We start from the raw sequence: 26,344 nt of genomic DNA on the forward strand, positions 1-26,344 counted from the left end.
TTGGGACTCCCCTTACGGACACAGATGCTTGGCAGCAGCCACTTGGGGGAGCCCATCTACCACAAGGACACAGGTGCTAGCAAGTGCCATATTGCGGTACTCCCTCTAGCCTGTGAGTGCTGGGGGCTTGCCTGCTCACCAAAGGCCCAGCAGCAGTCCTGGGCCTCCCCAGCCACCCAAGACCAAGACCTTCTGATCATCGGGCCAGCACGAGCTCCAGCCTACTCAGGCCCACAGCCAGCTGCCCCAGGACCTGGCCCACCTCCCAGCAGGTGAGCACCAATCCCAAAACCCCTGGGCCCTGTGGCCAGACACATCAGGGTCCAGCCCTGCACACCAGTGGGCCAGCACCAGCCCTAGGACACCACCCCCCCCCCCAGATTATGCACCCAGCCAAAGCAGGACCCAGCCAAGCCTGCCCCACAGAATACCAGTACCATCCTGGTACACCCTGGGACACACAGCCAGCCATACCAGGACCCAGCCCCACCTACTAGTGCACCCACATTAGTCAGCCCCATCACAACAGAAGGGCTCATGCAGCCCACATAGCTGGCACCCCCAGAGCATATAGCTCTGGTGACCAGAGGGGAATGTGCTGCTGCTGGGTCCCAAAGGATGTCCCCTACATAAGACCACTTCTCCAAGATCAGTAAACATAACCAACCTATCTAATACAAAGAAGTATTAGGCAATACACAGAAAATTAGGTAAAATTAGGAGACATTCTGACATATTCCTCTGAGGAAATAGAAGAATATGTTACAAATGAAGGAACAAAACAAAACCCCAGAGGAAGAACTAAGCAAACTGGAGATAAGCAATCTAACCAATAAAGAGTTGAAGGTAATGAACATAAAGAGGCTAAACAGACGTGGGAGAGGAATGGATGGACACAGTGAAAAGTTTAACAAAGAGTTAAAAAATATAAAGAAGAATGAAATAGAGCTGAAGAATACAATAAGTGAAATTAAAAACATACTACAAGGAATTGACACTAGATTAGATGATATAAAGGAACGGATCAGTGAACTGGAGGAGAGAGGAGTGGAAATCACCCAAGCAGAACAGAAGAAAGAAAAAGAATTTTTGTTTAAATTAGGATAGTTTTAAGAGGCCTCTGGGACAACATAAAGCATACTAACATTTGCATTATAGGGGTCCAAGAAGGAGAAGAGAGAGAAAGGGGCAGAGAAATTATTTGAAGAAATAATAACTGAAACATCCCTAACCTAGGAAAGAAAACAGACATCCAGGTCTAAGAATCACAAAGAGTCCCAAGCAAGATGAACACAAAGGAGTCTACACATTATGATAAAACTTCAAAATTAAAGAAAAAGAATATTAAAAGCAGCAAGAGAAAAGCAACTAGTTACATACATGTGAACTCCAATAAGCCTATCAGCTGACTTTTCAGCAGAAACTTTATAGGCCAGAAGGGAGTGGCACGATATAGTCAATGCAATAATAGAAAAAACAAAAAACTACATTCATGAGGTTAAGGGAAACATCCTGCAATCCTGACTTTAGATTGGAAGTATCAGTGTGAATGCATGAGGTGTTTTGTCATGTGTGTGTATGTGTGTGCCCTTTTCCTAGCTCTGTCCATTGAAGAGGCCTAGAAACAATGACCAATCCAATTATAATTAACAATCTTTGTACCCAGATTATGGTCTTGAGATACATTGTCTCACTAAAAGAAACAAGGGCTTTTGGGGGGAAATGATTCATTTCATGCCTGAGGCAGAAAAAAGGTACAAGACAAGTCTGGAATATATTTTCACACCAGATAGCAAGGAAAGAGTCATGTCAAAATGATTCAGTAGTAGGGGTTTCTACTAACAAAAATGGGACACTCTTTGCTTTCTAAGGCATAAGTACAACTGATTGAAACTCATTTAATATGTTTTAGTCCATAGGTTTTTAAAACTGATTGACCAGTTTTGGACTGTGATAGGGATTCAAGTCACTATCTGAAGACTTGTAAGAGAAAGAATCAAACATTTATCCTATATTTCCCATACACAATTGCACTATTGTTTACTGGCTATAAAAATAGCATTGTTATAAAAGGTATTCAAACTAATTTAAAAAAACATTACTGAATTAGAATATCACTATTTTTCAACTCCCAATAAATTATTGGATCTAGACATTGGGCATCAAATGCTGCTAATATCACAAAAAGAATGAAAAGCAGACATGGTGCGCCTGCTGATGAAGGAACACAGCACCACCCATGGTCTTTTCCAAGGAATTTGACCTAAGTCTAATCAAGCATCTGGCTCCAGCTGCCAATCTGCAGGAAAAACAGAGGATAGAGGAGCATGTTGAACTGCACCAAAAGCAAAATCCAGACTGTGGGATTCCAGACACCAAAAGTCCTTGAATCTCCAGCTGAAAAAGTGTAAAGAAAAGAAAAAATGAAGCGAAATCATGAAGATTAAAAGCCCCTAAAGACATAACAATTTTTTGAATGGACAAGACTCAACTACAGTATGTAGGATTGCCCACAGGTGAAAAACTACAAAGAAACACAAGAAAGTGATTACTATAAAGACAGGATAATGGATACTTTTGGAAGAAGGGAGGATATTGAGATCAGAGTGGAGCCATGGAGGGACTTCCGGGGTAAATGGCAAAGTTCTAGTCATCTGGGTGACCTGGAATATAGTTATAAGGGTGTTCACCTAACAATAATTCAGTAACTATACATTTGTCTTGTTTAGTATTCTGATTCTGTGTTTTATTTGATTTTATAATTTTATTTTATTAAAATGACCTGAAGGGGCTTCCCTGGTGGTGCAGTGGTTAAAAATCCACCTGCCAATGCAAGGGACATGGGTTCAAGCCCTGGTCCGGGAAGGTCCCACATGCCGTGGAGCAACTAAGCCCGTGCACCACAACTACTGAGCCCGTGCTTTAGAACCTGCGAGACACAACTACTGAGCCCACGTGCCACAACTACTGAAGCCCACATGCCTAGAGCCTGTGCTCCGCAACAGGAGAAGCCACTGCAATGAGAAACCCGTGCACCACAACGAAGTAGCCCCTGCTTGCTGCAACTAGAGAAAGTCCGTGTGCAGCAACGAAGACCCAACGCAACCAAAAAAATTAAAAATAAATAAATTTATTTTTAAAAAAAAGACCTAAAGACCCCATGATTACAGACAGACTCCTTAATAGTAGGTCAGAGACAATCAAATAGTGAAGTTATAAATTGTCTGTTACATAAAAACCTTATAAATAAGTAAGAAATTAAACTTCAACCCAGTAGAAAATTAGGGAAAAGCAATGACCAGGAAGTCTACAGTAAAAGAAATACAAATAGATTTCAATATATATGAAGACAGTCTTACCCATAAGATAATTAAAAGCTGCCCTGAGATACTATTTTTTATCTCTCAATGCCTATAAGGTGTTGGAAAAGGTGTGGAGAAACTATCATTTTCACACATTGCTGGAAGCATAAATCTGTATAGCCTCATCAGAGAACAGTTAAGCTATACTTATTGAAATTATGAACTAATATACCCTGTGTCCAGTGATTCTATTACCAGGAATTTATCCTAGAGATCTAGTTGCACATGAGTGAAATGACATATATTTTCATTTGCATTGTGTTTATTTTCAAAGGATTGTGAAAAACCTAATGTCCATCAGAAGGGACTGGTTTAATAAACTTAGATACATCCATACAATGGAATAATATGCTTCCATAAAAAATAAGGAAGACATATATGGACATGCAGTCACCTCCAAGACATATATTTTAAGTGAGAAAAAGCACGGTAAAGAAGAAAATGCAGGCTTCCCTGGTGGCGCAGCGGTTGGGAGTCCGCCTGCCGGTGCAGGGGACGCGGGTTCGTGCCCTGGTCCGGGGGGATCCCGCGTGGCGCGGAGCGGCTGGGCCCGTGAGCCATGGCCGCTGGGCCTGCGCGTCCGGAGCCTGTGCTCCACAGCGGAGGAGGCCACGGCAGTGAGAGGCCCGCGTACAGCAAATAAATAAATAAATAAATAAATAAGAAAATGCGTGGATCGCCACTATCATTCTCAAAAGAGAGTAGAAAAAGAAATTCAACTATTGATTGACTCTAGGGAGAGCAACTGAGTGACTAGGAAACATACAGGAAGAGATTTTTCATCGTATGCTACTTGTACTATTGGAATTCAATACTATGTGAATATATAAGCAATTCAAAAAAAAAAAACAAAGTTTGAATAAAAACAATTGAGTATCCCAATAGTGACTGATGAGCACAGACTTATGATGAGAGTTGAGAATTTTGATAAAATTACTAATGAAGAATTCAGGCAATCATCAGGAACTTCCTATCTTGGATTCAATAAGTCAATACATGAAGAAGTCCAAAATGGACAAAGGAAAGCAACTGAAATGCTTTGGAATCCTTTGATATTCTTCTCTAACATTTCCTTTCCACATTTTATACATTAAAAATAAAGATAGTGGTCACATCAATAATTCACAGCATTCTTTCTTGTTACCATTCTTTTATACACTTTTAGGAAATGATTTTGAATCTTCTTTATAATTTCACTACTATAATTTATACTAAAATTTAACTTACCAGATTTGCTAAATTCCCAGGATGGAGTCGATATTTTCTCCCAGGTGGTTTGGCAAGAACTGACACCTTTGCAACGTTAAGCTATCACATCCAGAATCCTAGACCATTTCCTCATTTATTTAAGTATTAAATTATTTCCTTTAATACAGTTTTCAGTTTTTCTCTACTGAAGTCTTGTGCATTTTTGATAAATTATTTTCCAGAAATGTTTTCATTTTTCTTGTTGCTGTGTTGCTGTGTCTGTCACTTTTGCTTACTGATGATTGCTGTTATAGAAAAAAAAATGCTGTGACTTTTAAAGTTTTCTTTGAATCTGGTAAACTTTTGTTGACCTTGTTTATTTGTATGAATCTTTTTTATTTTACTTTTTTTCTTCCTATATAGGTGATCTAGATATAGATGATCTGCAAATAATGTTTCCTTTCCAACCTTTGTATCTATTTTCTTTTCTTTTTTTTAGAGATACAGCTGTTATTTTATTTCTGCTTATAGCATAAATATATGCTCATTTGCTTAGGGCAAAGCCTTTTTCTCTTTCTTTTAAACTTATTTATTTATTTTTGGCTGTGTTGGGTCTTCGTTGCGGTGCGCGGGCTTCTCATTGCGGTGGCTTCTCTTGCTGTGGAGCACGGGCTCTAGACACGCAGGCGTCAGTAGGTGCAGCACTTGGGCTCAGTAGTTGTGGCTTGCGGGCTCTAGAGCGCAGGCTCAGTAATTGTGGCACACGGCCTTAGTTGCTCCACGGCATGTGGGATCTTCCCGGACCAGGGCTCGAACCCGTGTCGCCTGCATTGGCAGGTGGATTCTTAAAAACTGCACCACCAGGGAAGCCCTCTTTTTTCTTTTTATACAATTTTTAAAGGTTACTTTACATTTACAGCCATTACAAAATATTGGCTATATTCCCCAGGGAGTACAACCCTTCTTATTTTATAGCTTGAACCAAGACCTCCAGTAGGTATTATATTAAACAATACGTGCGGCTCAGATATCCCATTTGATTTGCTCTTGTAGTACTATGTTCCTGTCATTTGGCACACTGCCATAGTTGGAATTTCACAATTTTTGATGCGATTATTTTATCAATATTAAATTCCCTCATTGTACTTTAAGCTCCATGAAGGCTGGAATTATAACTGGTTTTTCTCACCATTGGATCCCTGGTATAGTGACTGGGACATATTTATCTCAATAAATATTTCTTGAATGAATGAATAAATATCTGGCCTAAGCTGATAAAAAAAAACATAATAGATGAGGGCCATACTTTTCTTATTTTGCTTTTTCTTCCCCTATCCTAATTACAAGCCCATTAACATCCAGGAGCACATGTATCAGTCAGGGTATTTGGCTTGCAAGCACCAAAACTCATGCTGGCTAAATTAAACCAGAGGGGAATTTAGTGGAAGGAGATCAAATAGGGAGTTGGGATTAGAAGATGAAAGGAATGCTGAAACACTAGGTTAAAAAAAGAGCAATTCTGAGAAACTGCTGTAGAGTTTTGTCTGGGTACTGCCACTGGAACAACCATTTTCATCCTTTCATCTCTCTGATCAATACCCATATTCCAAGGAGGGAGCATCCAACTGTTATAACTTGAGTCACATGACTGCCTTTGGACAGGTTAGGGCAGGACACCAGTGCAGTAGTGGTGATTCCCAAAGAAATAATGTGTGGTGCCGCTACCAGAAAGGGGAATTAATGCTTGCAGGCCAAAAATCAATGACCTTTAAAGGTCCACCTGTGACATCACCATTTCAGACACTAGGATAAACTAGAAACTAATGCAAAGAGTTGGGAAGGGAGTAACAGGAGGAAGGGGTTCAGAATGGGAGGAAGACATCTCTGAGTATACCTTTTTAAAAAATTTTTATTGGAGTATAGTTGCTTTATAATACTGTGTTAGTTTCTACTGTACAGCAAAGTGAATCAGCTATATGTATACATCTATCCCCTCTCTTTTGGATTTCCTTCTCATTTAGGTCACCACAGAGCCTTGAGTAGAGTTCCCTGTGCTATACAGTAGGTTCTTATTAGTTATCTATTTTATACATAGTATCAATAGTGTATATATGTCAATCCCAATCTGCCAGTTCATCCAACCCCACCACCCCGAGTATACCTTTTAAATATAGTTTTGACAACTACAATGAAGTACCCCCTCACACTGGTTAGAATTGCCATCATTTAAAAGTCTACAAATAGGGCTTCCCTGGTGGTGCAGTGGTTGAGAATCCGCCTGCCGATGCAGGGGACACGGGTTCGTGTCCCGGGCCGGGAAGATCCCACATGCCGCAGAGCGGCTGGGCCCGTGAGCCATGGCCACTGAGCCTGCGCGTCCGGAGCCTGTGCTCCTCAACGGGAGAGGCCACAGCAGTGAGAGGCCCACGTACCGCAAAAAAAAAAAAAAAAAAAAAAAGTCTACAAATAATAAATGCTGGAGAGGGTGTGAAGAAAGGGGAAACCTCTTGCACTGTTAGTAGGAATGTAAATTGGTGCAGCCACTATGGAAAATAGTATGGAGGTTCCTTAAAAAACTAAAAATAGAGCTACCATATGATCCAGCAATCCCACTCCTGGGCATATATCCACAAAAGACAAAAACGGCTATTCAAAAAGATACATGCACCCCAATGTTCATAGGACCACTATTTACAATAGCCAAGACACAGAAGCAACCTAAGTGTCCATCAACAGATGAATGGATAAAAAAGATGTGGTATATATACAGTGGAATATTAGTCAGCCATAAAAAATGAAATATTGTCATTTGCAGTAACACAGACCCAGAGAATATCACACTAAGTGAAGTAAGTCAGAGAAAGACAAACATTATATATTACTTATATGTGAAATCTAAAAAATAATACAAATGAATTTATTTACAAAACGGAAGCAGACTCACAGATGTAGAAAACAAATTTATGGTTACCAAAGGGGAAAGAGGGGATGGGAGGGATAAATTAGGAATATGGGATTAACAGATACATACTACTATATATAAAATAGATAAACAACAAGGATTTACTGTAAAGCACAGGGAACTATATTCAATATCTTGTAATAACCTATAATGGAAAATAATCTGAAGATATATATATGTAGGTATACATATATATATATGAATCAGTTTGCTGTACGCCTGAAACTAACAATATTGTAAATCAACTATACTTCAGTTTTTCAAAAGTTTTGACTTTTGAAACATGTAGATGTTTTACAAAGTCAGAACTAAAAGAAAAAAAGCAAAGCAAGGAAATTTCCTTCTCACACAGAAAATATACACTGCTCTCTACCTTGATTTAACTTAGTATAACCTAAAACTCACTCTGTATCAGTTCATGAGAATCTCCCATTTTTTTTTAGTGTACAATTCAATGGTTTTCATATTTACAGTATATTCACAGAGTTGTGTAACCATCACCATAATCTAATTTGGGAACATTTTTGTCACCCCCCCAAAAAAATCACATATCCATTAGCAGTCATTCTTCATTACCCCCCATTCCCTTCCCCCAGCCCTGGGCAACCAATAATCTACTTTCTGTTTCTATGGATTTGTCTAATTGGGACATTTCGTATAAATGGAAATCAATCAACATGTGTTTTCTTTTTTTTTTTTTGTATCTGGCTTCTTTCACCTAGCATAATGTTTTCAAGTTTCATCCATATTGTAGCATATGTACTTCATTACTTTTTATTGCTGAATAATATTCTGTTGTGTGGGTATATATTTTATGTATTCATTCATCAGTTGAATGGACATTTGGGTTACCTCTACTATCTGGCTGTCAAGAATAGTGCTGCTATAAACATTTATGTACATGTTTTTTTGTCCCACATTCTTTTTTTTTTTTTTTTTTGCGGTACGTGGGCCTCTCACTGTTGTGGCCTCTCCCGTTGCAGAGCACAGGCTCCGGACACGCAGGCTCAGCAGCCGTGGCTCACGGGCCTAGCCGCTCCGCGGCATGTGGCATCTTCCCGGACCGGGGCATGAACCCGTGGTCCCCTGCATCAGCAGGCGGACTCTCAGCCACTGCGCCACCAGGGAAGCCCCGCCCCCCAACCCACATTCTTTTTTAAAGCTGTGTGTTACTCCACCGGGTATTTATTCAACCAATCTTCTCCTGGTGAACGTTTAGACTGTTTCCAATGGTTCGTTATTACAAATAATGCTACAATGAATACTCTTGTGCTTATGCTTTCTTTTATTTTGGAGATGTATCTTTAGGACCTATTCCTACAAGTTTAATTACTGAGTCTATATAAAGAGTTCTTTATATTTTGGAAGGATGAGTCTGTGATATGAGTTGCAAATACATTCTTCCAGTTTGTCATTTATCTTTTAATATTGTTTATGGTGTTTTGTTTTGTTTGCCGTGCAAAAGTTATCTATTTTTGCATATAGTCAAAATGTGTCTTGGGCTTCCCTGGTGGCGCAGTGGTTGAGAGTCCACCTGCCAACGCAGGGGACACAGGTTCGTGCCCCGGTCCGGGAAGATCCCACGTGCCGCGGAGCGGCTGGGCCCGTGAGCCATGGCCGCTGAGCCTGCGCGTCCGGAGCCTGTGCTCCGCAACGGGAGAGGCCACAACAGTGAGTGGCCCGCGTACCGCAAAAAAACAAAAAACTAAAAACAAAAAAATGTGTCAGTCTTTTACTGTGTCTGGATTCTGAGATACAGTTACAAAGGCTTTCCTCAGTTCCAGATTAAAAGGAAATTTACCCATGTTTTCATCTGGTATTTATATGGTTTCATTCTTCACATGTATATCTCTGATCTATTTGGAGTTAATTTTGGTATATAAAAAAAAGTTTCTTTCCCAAGGCCCAATCCTATTTATTTAAAATGTCATCTTTTTCCTCAGTGATTTGAGATGTCACTTAAATACTATACTAAACTCTTATATATGTTTGGGCCTATTTCTTGTCTTTCTGTTCCATTGGCCTGTCCTCTAATGAACCAGTACTATGTTGTTTTAATTACTGTAGAGGCTTTGTATTACGTTTTAATAGCTGTTATGCCCAGCATATGTCCATTACTCTTTGCAGGGGATTTTCCTGTCTGTTCTAACTTATTTATCCACAAGCATTAAAATCAACTTGTCTAGCTCCAGAAAGACAAACAAAAAACATGTGTTGATATTCTGATTAGGATGTTAAATTTGTATGTTAACTTGAGAATTGGCATCTTTAAAATGTTGAGTTTATCTATCCAGGAATAAGAGATGATTTTCTATTAGCTCAGGTTTACTTTTGCATTTTTCAGGTGCATTTTAAGGTTTTCATTACAGGTGTTATGCATTTCTCATTAAGTATTTTTGTTGTTTTGCTTATATCATGCCACTCACTAGTAATCGTGTATGTGAAAACTATTGATTTGTATGTTCAGTTCATAACATTACTTTGCTGTATTACTTTATTTACATATTACTTTAGTGGTATCTTAGTTTTAGTTTTAATATTCTGGTGTTTTCCAACGAAACATTCAGGTCATCTGTATAAAGATGCTTCTGCCTTTACAATTCTGATTCCCCTCATTGTTTTCACCAATATTAGAATATAAAGGAGGTAGTGGGTATCTTGTTCCTTGACTTTGCTCTCACTGTCCTTTGATGGGAATGCTTATAGTATTTCCCTTTTAAACAAGATGCTAGATTTTACTTTTCAAAAAAAATCAGAAATGGGTGTTGCGTTGTTTGTCCTTAGATCTATTACTGGGTGAATTATATGAACACACTTCCTAATATTGAACTATCTTTGTATCAGTCATGCTGTATCTTAAAATGTGCTATAGATTCTGTTTGCTAATATTTTATTTAGGACTTCAATTGGGACTCAATATTCATATGTGAGATTGGTTTGTGGTTTCTTTGCGCAATCTTTGTCAGATTTAGGTATCAATGTTATATTAGCGTCATGAAAAGAAACTGAACTTTCCTTCATTTTCTATATTTTGGAACACTTTGCATAATATTAGTGGTTACCTTTAAAAGGTTTGGTAGTTTCTCCTGAAACCATCTGAACCAGTAGTCCCTCGATAACACTATTCCTTCTACAGAAATTACTTTCACTTTCCATCTCTATTAGGATAATTCTTTTCCCTTATAGGTTATTACAAAATACTGAGTATAGTTCCCTGTGCTATACACTAGGACCCTGTTGGTTATCTATTTTATTCCCTGCTAGTAATTAATACTAAGCTGAACTGTGCCCCACATGACCTGTATAGTCACATTAAAATTAAAGCTAAAGCTAAAATATAATATGTAAAAGTCAGCAGGGTTATATTAATCTCATCAACTAAGTATAAGATTTTATGTTTGCCAATGTTTAGTACTTATTTCCTGAAATCTTATCTACCCTCTTCAGCTTCAATTACATTCGATAGACATTAAGAGCTGACCAGAGAAAATATTTATAATAAATGAAAAGGGAGCATATATAAGTATATATACAATAATGACTTAACTGTAAAACAAAATATGCCATATTTTATACACCAAAATATTTACAGTGATAGTAACTCTATGAAGGTAAAAACCCCTGTCTTACTCATCTTTGTAGTGCCATCTTATGGAAGAGTGCCTGGTACAAAGTAGGTGTTCAATAAGTGCTTGCTGAAAAAACTGAAAGTGAATAATATATGTTCTCAGAAAAAGGGGTACTCAATCAAGTAAATATATGAAAGTTTAATATTTTTTTATCTGAAACATACAAAGGCCTAAAGATAAAGTCGATACCTAACTAAAATTTATGTAACTTCATTATTACAAAGTTAAGTCTTGAGTCAAAGATCCAGCTCTAAAAATATAGTCTCAAAAATCACATATCTACATATAACACTAAAACAAGTAAATCGTCTTAGGCTGTATCATCATTATCCACTGCAGCATAGATGGCTTGATTCCTCCTCTTGATTTTCTTTCTTTGTTCAGGTTCATGTTCATCACTCAGCCTCTTCAACGGCACCTTGGTTAAGTCCTTTCCATCCCCCAACTCCACAGGGTCACCGCGATTCCCCTCCTTGCCAACTGGGGAACCGGATGTATCATCAGAAGATACAGTCATGGAACCTGGCAAGATCCTGATGTCAGAGAAGCTTGCAGAAAAGTCAGAAGCTTGATCAGAAGATGGTTCTACAGATGGTGTATTCATGTCACTGTGTGCGCTTACAATACTATCATCATATTCCTCTTCTTCATCTAACATTATTTCGTCTGGATTAATAGAGGACAGGGCAGATGTGTCTGTGTTATACTCACTAGGGTCTTCTCCAGAGTCATTACTCTGCACGTCATCCTGCTCTTCATAGTCACCACACAAGTGCTGTTCTTCCTTGGCCTTCTGAAGCCTGACGTTAATGTCAGTGATGCCAAGTTGGGCACAAAATTCAGTAGTCTGAGGACTGATCCTATGAACCAACTGCATTTGTGTCTGTGGCTTGCTAGGGTCATAACAAGCAGCCGTTACACTAAAGTTACATGGAACTTTGAGGTCATGATTCAATTTTTCCAATACTTCGTTCATAGCTTCTTTTGTTGCACTGTAATCCCACCTAGAAAAGTCCAAAACAATAGCTTTTTATATTTTATCAGCCTTGGACAACACATGATGAGCTCCAACTATGGACGGCAGGTGCATTAAAAAATAAACCACATTTCAGAATTCCACTTCATAAAATTATAGTTAACTTAGCAAAGGACCATTTTGAGATTAAAACAATTCTTAGAAAAAGCTGTCCTTAACTCACTCCCTAAAACAAGTACAAATTATTTTAATGTGTGAACCAAATCTCCACGGTCTTAAGGTTTCATGCACTTATGCGCTTATAGTTTGCTGCACTTATACACTTCTTTGGGTTGGCGCTCAGCAGTCTATTTTCTTGTATCTCTCGGACGGAAAACTTGCAATTTTCATACCAGTCTATAAACTCTGAATTGTAGCAATAACTCCCTTGATTTAAAAAAATAAGAAGGTGGAGGGGACAACAACTGTGCATACAATGGAGAGGGAAAATCCTAAAGAAGGTCAGACTCACCTCGTATGCAGGCCATTATTTTCAGGCATATTCCATAGGCGGTCACTCACATTCGTAAGATCATTAGTAGCCCTGAGAATGGCGAGCCATTCGGTATCATACTCCAAGTAATCAGGAGCACTGGGGTCGTGTTCTATTTCTATTACCTACAAGAAGAAATTGGTGATTTTAAGAAGTACATATCTATTTTTAATATTCTAAGAATGTCAATGTAACAGTAAAGTTTGAAAGGAATTTAATTTAGTAGCTTACAAACATGAATGGAACTTAAACATTCCCAAAGAAATCTCAGAACACATAAATTACAAACAGCACCAATAATTTCTGCAAGGAGACAATTTTTTTTTAATCACTGGAAGAGTAAAACTATATTGCAAAGTTATTTCATTTTCTTTTTACCTGAAGAAAGTCTCTGTGTGGTAAGCATTTGTCCAGGGCTAGAAATCTGGTTGCTTTGGCTGACTGTCCTTTATCCTTGGCCTAGACAATATGAACCATGATTTAAGAAAGAACGTTAAAACATCACACGCAATTCAGACATTGAAAAGGATGGAAATAATCTTCATTGCCCAATCCCCTAAGTTGTGTGTCAAAGGAACAATGGTTACTTTTCCAAAACAAGTTAGCTCTATACCCCCTTGTGCAATGACAAGCCAGGCACTTACACTCTCTGGGCCTGGACTTCAATTTCCTTACAATAGTCAAAGCAGAAAGAAATGGTGGTAATGATAATGTTAAATCAAAGCAAATAACACACATAAACCAAAGCGTATAACACAAAGGTTAGAGATCAGACAACGGAAGAGCTTAAAAGTAAATTGGCAGAGCTAAAACTACACAACTCGTAGAAGAATTCATAGGAGAAAATCTTTGTAACCCTGGGTTAGGCAAAGATTCTTAGATACAACACCAAAGTAGATATATATATATATATATATATATATATATACACACTCCATAGGATGAAATACTATTCACCAATAAAAATGAAAGAAACACTGACACATGCAACAACAAGAATGAGTCTCAAAAGCAAGTAAAGGAAAGAAACCAGTTACCAAAGACTATGTATTTTGTGATTCCACTTATATAAAATGTTCAGAAAAGGCAAATCCATAAAGACAAGACAGATTAGTGGTTGCCTAGGGCTGGATGTTGACAGAACAAAGACTGACAGCAAAGAGGCACAAAGGATCTTTTGGGGTGATGGCAATGTTCTAGAACTGGATTATGTGATGTTTGCACAACTCTGGAAATTTACTAAAAATCACTGAATTCTACACTTAAAGCAGGTGAATTTTTTGATATGGAAATTATACTCCAATAAAGTTCTTTTTTAAAAAGTGAACCAGCAGAAAGAAACATGGGAGGATCACAAACATGAAGGTCACACTGGAAGAAGTAAAAAGTGACTCACTAAAAACAGCAAGGCAGGGCTTCCCTGGTGGCGCAGTGATTGAGAGTCCACCTGCCGATGCAGGGGACGCGGGTTCGTGCCCCGGTCCGGGAAGATCCCACATGCCGCGGAGCGGCTGGGCCCGTGAGCCATGGCCGCTGAGCCTGCGCGTCCGGAGCCTGTGCTCCGCAACGGGAGAGGCCACAGCAGTGAGAGGCCCGCGTACCGCAAAAAAACAAAACAAAACAAACAAACAAACAAAAAAACAGCAAGGCACATGGAGAAAGAAAGACAAGGAAGCAAGTGATGGAACACCCTGCTGAGGACCAGGTTTCAATTCAGTGGTGGGGAGGGACTGAGAGGTGGGATGCACAGAGATCATGGGCAGATCCTGGCAGCAGGGCAGTTCTGAGGCAAGATGATCTTTGGTGTTAGTAAAAGGGCTCAGACAGAATACCGGTGAAGTCAGAGGCAGTTGAGGAGCAACAAAAAGGGATCAAACATATTAATTCAGAGACACAAGTCCCCAAGGTTGACAACAGAAGACAGAATCAGGGAAAAGTAGCAAATTAGGTGCTTCAGTAGCAATCCAAGAGCATCATGAGCCCCAAGAGACAGAGGAGAGTAACACAGATGTGGGAAAGGTGACTGACAGAAACAGAAGACTTGGACGTGAGAAGAGGATAATCACGCTGGCAACAGCCCAAAGGAAAATGCAAGAGTAACCTCGCCTTCTTCTCCCAGTGAAGCTGGGGAGTAAGAACAAGCCCACAACAGAGAGGGCCCACAGGAATGTTTTCAGACAGAATCTTCCGGACCGTGTGCAAAGAGCATCACCGAAGTGTACCTCTACCGCAGAAAAGGGTTTGGTCAGGTAAGTTCAGGAAGCGCTGCACAGCCCATCCGCCATCTCAGAGAAAGGTAATGCCCATTAGCACACTGGACTCTCAGAAATTCTACAGAAGCCTCTGGGAAGAAATCCCGAACTTTGTTAACCCAGCATTTTCTAAACGTATTTCCTATGGGATACTTTATGGGAAAGTCAGAATTCAACCAGAATCAGAGGTGAAAGGAAGAACTGCATAGTTCCATTAAAGCCTAACTCTAAGTAGGTATTTATTTTCTACTTTGCATCAAGCACCATCCCCATGCAATTACCAAAGGAAAACTCTGGGCGTCATTCTAGATTCACTCCTCCCTCTGTCACTGAATCCTGATGATTCTGCTTCCAAAATCTCTCTGGAACCTGCTTCATTCTCTGTGTTCCCTCTTTGCCTTAGGTTAGAACCTCATCTTTTGCCTCCTCTGCCTCCCATTTAACATTACTCCAATCCACACACAAAACTGCTGCCAATCTAATCCTTCTGAAATGAAACTCTGACTTCATGACCCCCAACCTTCCCCATTACCTCCTGGTTAAAACCCAAACTCCAGAGCATATCCCAGAAGGCAGCTATGATCTCGCTCCAGCTTCATCTCTCCCTGTGCCTCAGCCCCAGGGACCAGCTGCACTTCCCCAAAGGCACCACGCTCTCAGACCTTCCAGCCTGTGCACACATCGGTCCCTGGGCCTAGATTACCCTGATAATCTGCTTCTTCCTGGCACCATCAACTCCTTTAGAAAACCTTCTCTATCCCTTCATCTCTCTGTCCACATCCCCATCTCACCATGGCCTGGCTTAGGTGTTCCCACAGTATCCTAAGCACTTTTTGTCACAAACTTATTACACTATTTTATAATTGCTTGCTTGTCCCTTCTCCCCACTGGATACTGAGTTATTCACAAAAGGAAAGTTATCTTTGATCTCTTTCTCTAACTTTCCAACTATGCCCATAGGGCCTAGCCCGTAGATGTTCAATAACTGCTTGTTAAATCAAAGAATAAGCATTGTGTTTTCTACCTGATGCTGCATCAAGGCTGCAAACTTCACATGAAGGTGTGCAGAAAACCAGTAAGTAGGTTTTAAGTGCTCTAAAAGTTCTGAGGCAGCGGGACTTCCCAATGTGTTATTTTCCACTTCTTGTCGGAAGAAAGATTTAGTCTTAAGAAGTTGCTTCTTATTTCCATAATGATATATACTTCTCGGCCAATCATGAGATAAGAATATGTCCATAGGCTGCTTCAGCTTTAACAGACAAAGAAGAGAAAGAAAGCTCTTAGAAACAGATTAACCAAAAGCAATCCCCTCCCTTCTCTCCACCGCCACACAACCATTTACCCACGGAGATCTGTAGATTTCTGTGTAATTCATTCTAAGAAAACTTTATTTAAGGAAGTCACAGAAATACTGAGCTACTCACTCATCGAGGCAAAGAGAAACACCTTTCTCTCTGCCTGACAAATCAGCTTTATCTTCCGTGGCGAGGCAGTTCAATAGAGACACACTTTGATTAGATTGCCAATCAGCTAAGGTCTTTAGCACTGGGTTTCTAAAATCTACAACATGCACTGTTCTTTTCCCTTTTAGTAAAGAAACTACTGTTTTAAGATCAATGTCCAGATTTCATGAGACTTGTACTGTAAATGATACAGTAAACCTAACCTACAGTAAACCTTTTTTTTTTTTCTGATGGACTCACATAGTAAACACCAAAAAAACCTCTCTGTTTACTACAAAAATTATATTAGAGGTATTTAAGGTAGCTGGTGTCTTCTTGGGGAGAACACAAAATATACTCCATACTGTCAAGTAATCCAAAGCAAATACTTGGACAACTAAATTAAAATAATTTAAGTAAGTGTTCAAGAAAATACAAAAGGTAAGATAGACATGATTAACCACTGAAAAGCTGGTATGGGCAATAAGTGCTACAAAAATTCAGAGAAGGGTGAGGACTTTAAACTAGAACACTGGTTGGGAAGTGAAATCTAAGCTGGGTCTCCAAGGACCAGTAGGATTTAGATGAGTAAAAGTAAAAAGTAAAAGGTAAGTAACTGTTATGAATGGGGCATACCTGTAAACATCTTTATGTTCCAGTCGAGGCTGTATTTATGATGGGAAGGGCCTGAGTTCAGTCTGGCAGGCTCTACCAGCCTGGGGGCTCTGGCAGGCTCTTAACTGTGTGGGAAGTCCGGGCAGGTTACTTTATCTATCTGAGCCTTTGGCCTCTCTCCCTTAGTGTGACAAAGTTGGACACGCTGCATGACAGAATTTGAGTGACAGTTATATGAACTATCACGGATGAAAGCTGCTTAGCCCGGTGTCAGACATTTAATGGGTTCACAAACAAAAACCTAGTTTCATTTACTCTCCAGTTGAGCCAGTGTTTCGGTTATCACCTTCACAATTTTCCCATATCATCTTCACTATTATTTTCTATTTAATATCATTATTTAAAATAAAATATTTAACACTTTCTTTCAAGTATCACTTTATTCCAATATATATTCTTCAGCCTTACCCTAAGGAATAGTAGCTGAAGTCATGGATCAAATATTTTATTTTATTATTAATCACTAAAATAAATGTATAGCCATTAAAATCTAAAAAATGTTCATCTGTGAACCTCCTAAAAACAACTCAAGATCCAAATTGTGGAAATACAGAATTGAGCTCTTCTTGGAAGTAGCAGGTCAAAATACATTCTGGTAGAGAATTAGTTTACCATTTTTTCAAGTCTGCCGTAATGTACTTTTTACATACCTGTTTTAATTTGTAGACTTCAATATTTCTCACATGATAGATGCTCCTTATTGTAGCTGCATTATAGGGGGGGCACTCAAAATGACCTTAAATTGAAGAAGAGAAATAAGCTATTATCAACTCCCTTAAATACTGCAAGTATAAATACATACGTACACTTCTCCAAAACTGATGCTTGTCATCAATGCTTTTGGTTCTTGAAAATTTTATTAAAAAAACACTCAAAGTGCTGGTATTTTCTAATAACTGATCACCAACTATAAATCTAAATAAGTGGGAGGCTTATGATTTTTTAAATTAAATTATATTTAATTTTGGAATACATTGTTTAGTCACATAGTTTAAGATTTAAAAGATACCATCAGAAAGGTATAGGGTAAGGGGGAGCGGGGGTGAGGGAAGGATGGATTGGGAGTTTGGGGTTAGCGGATGCAAATTATTACATACAGAATGGATAAACAACAAGGTCCTACTGTATGGCACAGAGAATTATATTCAATATCCTGTGATAAACCATAATAGAGAAGAATATGAAAAAGAATGCATATATATGTGTAACTGAATCACTTTGCTGTACAGCAGAAATTAACACAATATTGTAAATCAACTATACTTCAATAAAATAAAGAAAAAAAAGAAAGGCATAGGGTAAAAAGTATTCCTCCTGGAGGGTAGACCCTACTGGGTACCTAGGGCTGGCATGGGAGCAGGGATTAAGTTTGGCACAAAACTTTTAGGCATGATAGAGATGTTCTAAATCCAGATGGTGCTAAAGGCTGCATAACTCTACAATTTACTAAAATCACTGAATTGTGTACTTACAATGGTACATAAATTTTACGTCAATCAAGCTGCTAAAACAAGCTGACAGGGTTCTCCTATTCCTTCCCCCATCTATCAGTAACCCTACCTACAGGGAACCAGTGTTAATCAGGTTTCAGTATTTTATTCCAGGGATGTCATCTATGCATATAATATACATATTTCTTTATCCTCCCTTTTCTTTCTATACAAGTGGCAGTATAATTTATACACGTTCTGTGCCTTGTTTTTTTCACTTTATTTTGGAGTTCTTTTCATATTAGTCACACATAGAGCTGTTTCTTTTTTCCTTCTTTTTGACTTCATAGCATTGCACTGTATAGTTATATCATGACACATTTAACTAGTTCCTATCTTTTGCTATTACAAACAAGGCTGAAATACATTTGTTTATATCATTTTGCACTTGTGGAATATATCTGTAGATAAATTCCTGGAAGTAGAACTCCTGAGTAAGAATACTTCTATAATTTCCACAGATGTTACTAATTTTCCTCCAAAGAGTGGTTCCAATTTGTGCCCACACCTGCCATGTATAAGATGGCCTATTTTTGCAGACCCATCACAATAGTTCAGAATCATGGGGAACAGGGCTGCTAAGGAACAGACTTGTGATTTAACAGTTACACTGAGGATGTAAGTTTTAGCTGTCAACTTAATTCATGAAATTTTAAAATCAATGTGGATCCAAGCTATTCCTTTAACTTTAAAATCAAGATATAATTCATTCAGATACAGTGTGGTATATTTATACAATGGAATACTATTCACAAATTTAAATGACAGAGTTACATGTATCAACATGGATTTAAAAAACATATTAAACAAAGAAGCAAGTTGCAGAAAGATACATGTAAAATGATACACTTATATGAAGTTTAAAACATGCTATATAATACACTGTTTAAAGCTGTTACTGATATGGTAATGATATAGAATAATCAAGTGAATGATAAACACCAAATTCAGAATAGTGACTGCCTGGTGAGGTAAGGGAGGAATAAAAGGAGGGAGATGGGACTGAGGACAGATAAACAATGAACTTCGATTGTATCTGTACTCTTTTATTTCTTAAAAATCAAAACTAAAAGTGGCAAAATACCAAATAAAACTAGATGGTGTATACACAGAAAATACGTTCTAGTGTTCTCTATTTTTTCATATTTATAAAATATTTTATAATATAAATTTAAGAATAAATTAATCAGTTCATAGGAGAAATCCAATGAAAAAGTCAAACTGTATATTATGCTTAAGTTACTATGGGGCATGGAAGTTCTAAGTTTAAAAACAATTCTCAGAATAACAATACTCACCTTGCTGTATACCTGAAATTAACACCACATTGTAAATCAACTGTACTCCAATTAAAAAAAGAAAAAAAGAATGTAATAAAATGTAAAAAAAAAAAAAAAGCATAACAATACCTTTTCGATAGTCATGAGATTTAAAGATACCAGAGATTCCACCAATCCTTACACCTCGGTATTTTACTACACCTGCCAAGCCTGAAAAATTACATAGTTAAATAAAATTACTGTAGGCAAAAGCAATCATTTTTTTAAAGCAATCTTTACTAACTGAATGAACAGTTTAGAGGCCTAGAATATCATGCAGTCTTAAAATTATTTGAAAATTAAGTGTCATGATGAGGTTACTCTTTTACATAGAAAATATGCCAACAATATATAACATAGAGTAGGGAGACAGACTACGGAGGCAAGAGACTGAGCAGAAAAGAAGGAACAAATGAGACAGGGAGTGTGAAGAGGGAAACAGACATACATAAATTTGGTACCTAAAGGAATGTGGGGATGGGGCGGGGGAAATAGGGGAAAATGTCCTATGATGGATTTATATGTTATATATAAGGTATATATAACATATACCTTTGACTTATAGAATATAGAAACCTGCAGTTTCTCTATTTCATTTGATTGATCATCTTCAGACAATTTCACCTTCTCACAATACTACAGTTGTCAAAAGTTGATCCATCAGTAATGACATAGAGAAATTAAATTTCTGAAGTTATAATGTCATCACTAGAAACACCTATAAACATCTAAATAAAGAGATGAAAGGACTGTATAGTTTAAAAGGACTAAAACTGAACCTGAACCTAATCAGGTCTATAAATCTAAATGCAGATTATAAGCAACACAGAGGATAAAAGGAACACGTTAAACAACCCAAGGAAATCCAATCAGCTAAACCCAGAATGTGGGAAATTCTGCCAGATAAATTTCCCATATTCTTCAACAAATAAACAGCATGGGGGTTTAGGGGAGAAGAGAGTGCGAAAAGAGACAGTTATAGTCTAAGAGACTTCAGAATCATGACAATCAAATGAAAGTGTGGACCTTGTTTGGATCCTATTTGAACAAGTCAACTGTAAAACAGACATCTTTGTGATAATCAGGGAAATCTGAACATGAACTAGGCAACAGATAATGATAGGTAATAGGTATAATCATGGTACTGTAGTTGTGGTATTTTTTTAAATCCTCATCACTTAAAAACACATGCTAAAGTATTTACAGGTGAAATAATCCGATGGCTGAGGTTTGCTTTAAAATACTCCAGTTGGGACTTCCCTGGCGGTCCAGTGGTTAAGAATCCACCTTCCAATGCAGGGGACATGGGATTGAGCCCTGGTCAGGGAACTAAGATCCCACATGCCCCTAAGCCCCTAGAGCCCTCATGCCGCAACTACTGAGCCAGCACACTCTGGAGTTCCAGAGCGCCCAGGCGCTACAACTAGAGAGAAGCCTGCCCACCACGAGGAAGATCCCGCGCTGCAAGGAAGATCCCACATGCGACAACTAAAGACCTAACACAGCCAAATAAATAAATAAATAAATAAAATATTAAAAAATAAATAGATAAAATACTCCTGTCACCTCCTCCCACAAACGAGTTTAGGCAGGGAGTGGGTTGAAAGAAGGATGGCAGAACAATAATTGTTGTTAAAGCTGTTTAATAGGTACAGAGATTCATTATACTATTCTCTACTTTTGTGTATGTTTAAATATTTCCATTATAAAAAGTTCATTTTTTTAAATTTAATAAGAAGAGTAAGAAAAAAATTAAGGGATTGCAAATCGTACAGAAACTCTTTGCAGTTATATTAAGTATTGCTTAAAGCACTAGATGATGCATGGACATATTTTCATGATTACCTACTTAAATGAATTATTTTAATTAAATTTTCATGATTATTTAAATCAAGAGACATTCCCAAAACACCATACATTTCAAGATGCTGATCAACTGATAAACAAATCCTGACAGGCTCTTCCATGCCATCAGACCAAGAAATTACCCACGAACACATACCTAAATAATAAATGTTTGGTGCTACCCAGCCACCATAGGGTAACTCTTGCAAATGATTTGAGGCTTCATGGTTACCCCCGATGAAAATTGTGAGAACTGGGGCCTTTTTCTCTCCAGAGTAATACCTAGAACATAAGGGTAAAGTTGTCAATTGGCATAGCAGAAATGAGACATAGAGAAAAGCAATTGGGCATGCCTGTACTACTAAGCATAGCAGAAAAGCAAAATAAGGTCCGAAGTAAAAAAAACTTGAGCTCATCATAAAAAGTTAAGCCCTTTCTAAACGAATTGTCCATCCTTGTCCTTAAGAATGATTAAGGGCCGCCACCTTGGGTTCAAGCCAACGTATATTCAATGAGGTCAAAAACTTTTGTCAGTTCACTGGAACAACCTTAGTTTCTAGAATGAGGACTAGCACATAGCAAGCGTCCAATAAAACTCCTAGATCAATAAATGAAGTAGTCCCAGAGTCCGATTAAGTATAAACTAGATTAACCTGTCAGTTTCTTCCTCCAGATTTTCCCCTCAGGCTGCGATCCCTTCCGAAACAAAACAGATGAATGGAAAGAAGAAAAGTGACATTTACTAAGCGCCAGTTCCTAGACACACAGCGTAAACAAAGACGGGAACTAAGAGAGACAGCTGGTCAGTGGCAGACAGGATTCCAACTCAGCCCGGGTTCTCAGCCCCCACCGCTGGCTAGTCACACCTCGCACCGCGGGGGCCCGGGCCCAAGCCACGCCCCTCACCTGTAGAAGGTCTGCATGTGGCGGTACTTGGGCGGCACGGCCATGCAGCGCAGGTCGGCCTCGTTGCGCACAGCCTGGAAGTCGCCGCAGCATAGCAGAAGGTCTATCGGTCCCGGGCCGCGCCGCTCCGCCAGCGCCAGCGTCTCATAGATCTTGTCCAGCTCGCCGTGGCAGCAGCCGGCCACAGCCACCCGCATGCTGCCGGCCCGAGGCAGGGAGCGCTGCCCGCAACCCGCTAAACCAGAGCCAGCCCAGGCCGGACAACGAAGACCCGACTGATCGCTCAGATCCCGCCAACCTTAACTGAGACGCCGCCTCTTGCAATTGAGACTCCAGCAATATAATTCACTTCCGGTTTCCAAATCTCGCGAGAGAGAGGTCGGGAAGGGAATGACCAACACGGATTCCAGGGAGCTTTTAAATCGTCTCGTACTTTGCCTGTTGTGGCAGGTGGTTCTTGAAGTCCGAGGAGCCTGACAGGTGCTAAAAATCAAAACCAGAATAGTAAGACAAACAAACAAAAATTCCCGGAAATAGTGTAGTTTGATAAAATCAAACTTAGGATGAACTTCTCACGGCAAAGATAATTGCCTGAAAGTGATTAGAAACGATTACACAAACGATTTTTTAAGACACCCGAAATAAAAATAAATTTAAAATAAAACGTAAAAACTCACTGAGGATTTTGAAATTATCTCCTCGAAGAGTTTCTAAAATTATCAGTTATTTTTTTTAAAGGGGCCAGGGACTCTTCATTTCCCTACCAAATGGTTGTGTAACTAGACTGCAAGCTCAATGAAAGCAGATGAATATCTCGAAAACATCCAAGAGGGAAAATGACCAGACTGACAATTGAAGAATTAGTGGCCAAGGCAGAAACAAGCAAACAAATAAAACCCTTATGGCAAATTTAATCAAGAAAATAATCAAGATAATATGGAGAATAATAAAACCATCTCTGCTCATTAAAAAAAAAACTAGATAAACAATTTCTAGGAATAAAGACACCAAAGTTAATTCAAAATGAAGCAGAAGATGTAAACAAAACAGTGACAATAAGACACTGGGATATATACACTACCAAATGTAAAATAGACAGCCACATAGCACAGGGAGATCAGCTCAGGTGCTTTGTGACCACCTAGAGGGGTGGGATAGGGAGGGTGGGAGGGAGACGCAAGAGGGTGGAGATATGGGGATATATGTTTATGTATAGCTGATTCACTTTGTTATACAGCAGAAACTAACACACCATTGTAAAGCAATTATACTACTATACTAAGATGTTAAACAAAAAAAAAGACTGGGAAAGTCAAAGACATAAATCCATTGAAAGACATTTATGAGTGATTTATAGGTGATTTCTTTCAAATTTACAAGGAAGATACACTTTTCATGATATCTAAATCAATCAAGAGGGTAGAAAAAGATGGAAATCTAATATTTCCTATTAGTTTTTAATGTTTTATTTTCCCTTCTGTATTAAATTTTTTGAACTATATAAAGAACAGATAACTTTTTTTGACATTGTTAAATTTAACTTCTAAAAAAAATTTAACTTCTTCCACTTGATTTTCAATCTTCAGGAATTATCTTTTTCTGGATCTTTTTTTCTCGATTGAAAAATTGTTAATTTTAATTAACTTAAAATGCCATGAACAAATCAAATCTTAAGTGCACATTTTGATTAATTTTTCCATGTATAATCACCCATATCAAGATATAAAACATTTCTAGCATTCCAAAAGACTCCCTTGTGCTTCCTCCCAAGCCTATTCTCCCAAAAGAAAAACTCTAGTCTAACCTCTAGCACCATAGATTAGCTCTACTTGTTTTTAAACTTCATAGAAATGTCAGTGTATATCATGTACTCTTTTGTGTCTGGCTTCTTTCACTTAATATCTGTGAGGTTCATCCATGAATCTATGTAACTGAGCAGGAGGACCCTATGGGGCCTTCGCAGGGCAGATGACCACCACCCCCACCCCCCGCAATGTCCTCCACCTGCCTCTTTGTAGAAAAACTAGCCACCTAGGCCTTCTCCAAGTTCCAAAGAATAAATTTAATTAGAGAAGTGAGAAAATGCAGAAGCAAAGGAAAACAATCAAGCAGGACAAAATAATAATAGTTTAGCCATTAAACAAAGTCAAGGACATTTAGTTCCTCCTCAAGGGCTATAGATAATAATCTGAGCCAGGGAATTCCCTGGCGGTCTGGTGGTTAAGGCTCCGCACTTCCAACACAGGGGGCACGGGTTTGATCCCTGAGCCATACCATATCCTTTGAGCTATTTTGCAGATACTGAAACTCCCACCAGGTGGAAGAAGTTAACTGTATGCTGATCACAAGCACAGAGACCCCAGACTGGTTGGAATCAGAAGGTTGATGATGTTGACTCCCAATTACCTCACCACCAACCAGTCAGAATGTCCACAAGCTGATCACGCACCCACAACCCCCTCCTTCACCCTGTCTTTAAAAACCTTTCCCTGAAAGCCATCAGGGAGTTCGGGTCTTTTGGGCACTAACTACCTGGAGTCCTGGCTTGGTGCCCTGCAATAAACACTGCACTTTCCTTCAACATACCCTGGTGTCAGTAGATTGGGCTTTACTGTGAGCAAGTAAGCAGGCTCAAGTTTGGTTCAGTAACAACTATACTATAGATAGATACAGCCATAGTATACTATTTCTTATTGCTGTGTTGTTTTCCATCGTGTGAACATACCACAGTTCATGTATCCATTTTTCTGTTGAAGGACATTTGGATTGTTTCTAACAATTGTTATGAATAAAGCCACCATATACATTCTTGTAAAACCTTTTGGTGGACATAACACTTTTCCCCCTTGGATTATGCCCAGGAATGGAATCTCTGGATAACATAGTAGGTATATGTTTAGCTTTAATAGATAGTGTCAGTTGTGCTAATTTACACTTACCTACGTAATATGAGTGTTCTAATTATTCCATGTGCACAACAGCACTTGGTATTATCTGTCTGTTAAATTTTAGCCATGTTGTTAGGTGTGCAATGGTGTCTTCTTGTTATTTCCATGTAGTTTTTTTTTTTTTTTTTTTTGTGGTACACGGGCCTCTCACTGTTGTGGCCTCTCCCGTTGCGGAGCACAGGCTCCGGACATGCAGGCTCAGCGGGCATGGCTCACGGGCCCAGCTGCTCTGCGGCACGTGGGATCTTCCCAGACCGGGGCACAAACCCGTGTCCCCTGCATCGGCAGGCGGACTCTCAACCACTGCGCCACCAGGGAAGCCCTCCATGTAGATTTTACAACAACATTTTAATATGACAATTTGAATTTTCTTCTTCTGTAACCAATAGGAAACAATAATTTAATGCCATAACATTCAAAATCTCATGGTCAAAGAAGGAAATAGAAGATTATGAATAGGGATGAAAAAGTGCATCATGGCTTAGCTCTTAACTCTATTCCCAACCAACACCCCATTTCCAGAGGTCATACCGGTATGTTAATAAACTTAAGAATTCTCACTGACTTTCTCAAATCCAGAGAGAATAAAACTAAATCAATAGCCTCAACTCCTTCCCATGCTGAACGAGGTGAAATGGGAGGATTGTGGGAGAAAAATGGATGTGTGAACAATGAAAATTCTTTTTGCAAACATGAAGGACCATTCACTGAACGGGTAGGTAAACCCTCTCCAATTGTGTGTGTGGTCCATGAGGAAAGTCCCTCTTATCAGGTGGGAAAGGAATTCCCTGATGCTGTCAGAGCAAAGACAGTATCTA

At 38.9% G+C, this 26,344-nt stretch overlaps 1 protein-coding gene across 1 annotated transcript; it reads right to left on the minus strand.

Moving 5' to 3' along the window:
- Positions 1–11,259: 11,259 nt before the first annotated feature.
- DBR1 (debranching RNA lariats 1) lies at positions 11,260–22,906 on the minus strand. The gene is made up of 8 exons (XM_027091601.1): positions 22,579–22,906; positions 21,830–21,954; positions 19,918–19,998; positions 17,669–17,754; positions 15,926–16,150; positions 13,028–13,108; positions 12,629–12,774; positions 11,260–12,145 (listed from the first exon to the last, which is right to left on the minus strand). Exons 1-8 carry the CDS (start codon positions 22,773–22,775, stop codon positions 11,452–11,454), a joined length of 1,635 nt encoding a protein of 544 aa, XP_026947402.1. The 5' UTR covers positions 22,776–22,906; the 3' UTR covers positions 11,260–11,451.
- Between the last annotated feature and the right edge of the window lie 3,438 nt (positions 22,907–26,344).

The sequence above is a fragment of the Aethalodelphis obliquidens genome, unplaced genomic scaffold (genome assembly GCF_003676395.1).
Source record: "Aethalodelphis obliquidens isolate GAN/ISIS:26980383/991018 unplaced genomic scaffold, ASM367639v1 scaffold72, whole genome shotgun sequence".
Taxonomy (NCBI): Eukaryota; Metazoa; Chordata; class Mammalia; order Artiodactyla; family Delphinidae; genus Aethalodelphis; species Aethalodelphis obliquidens.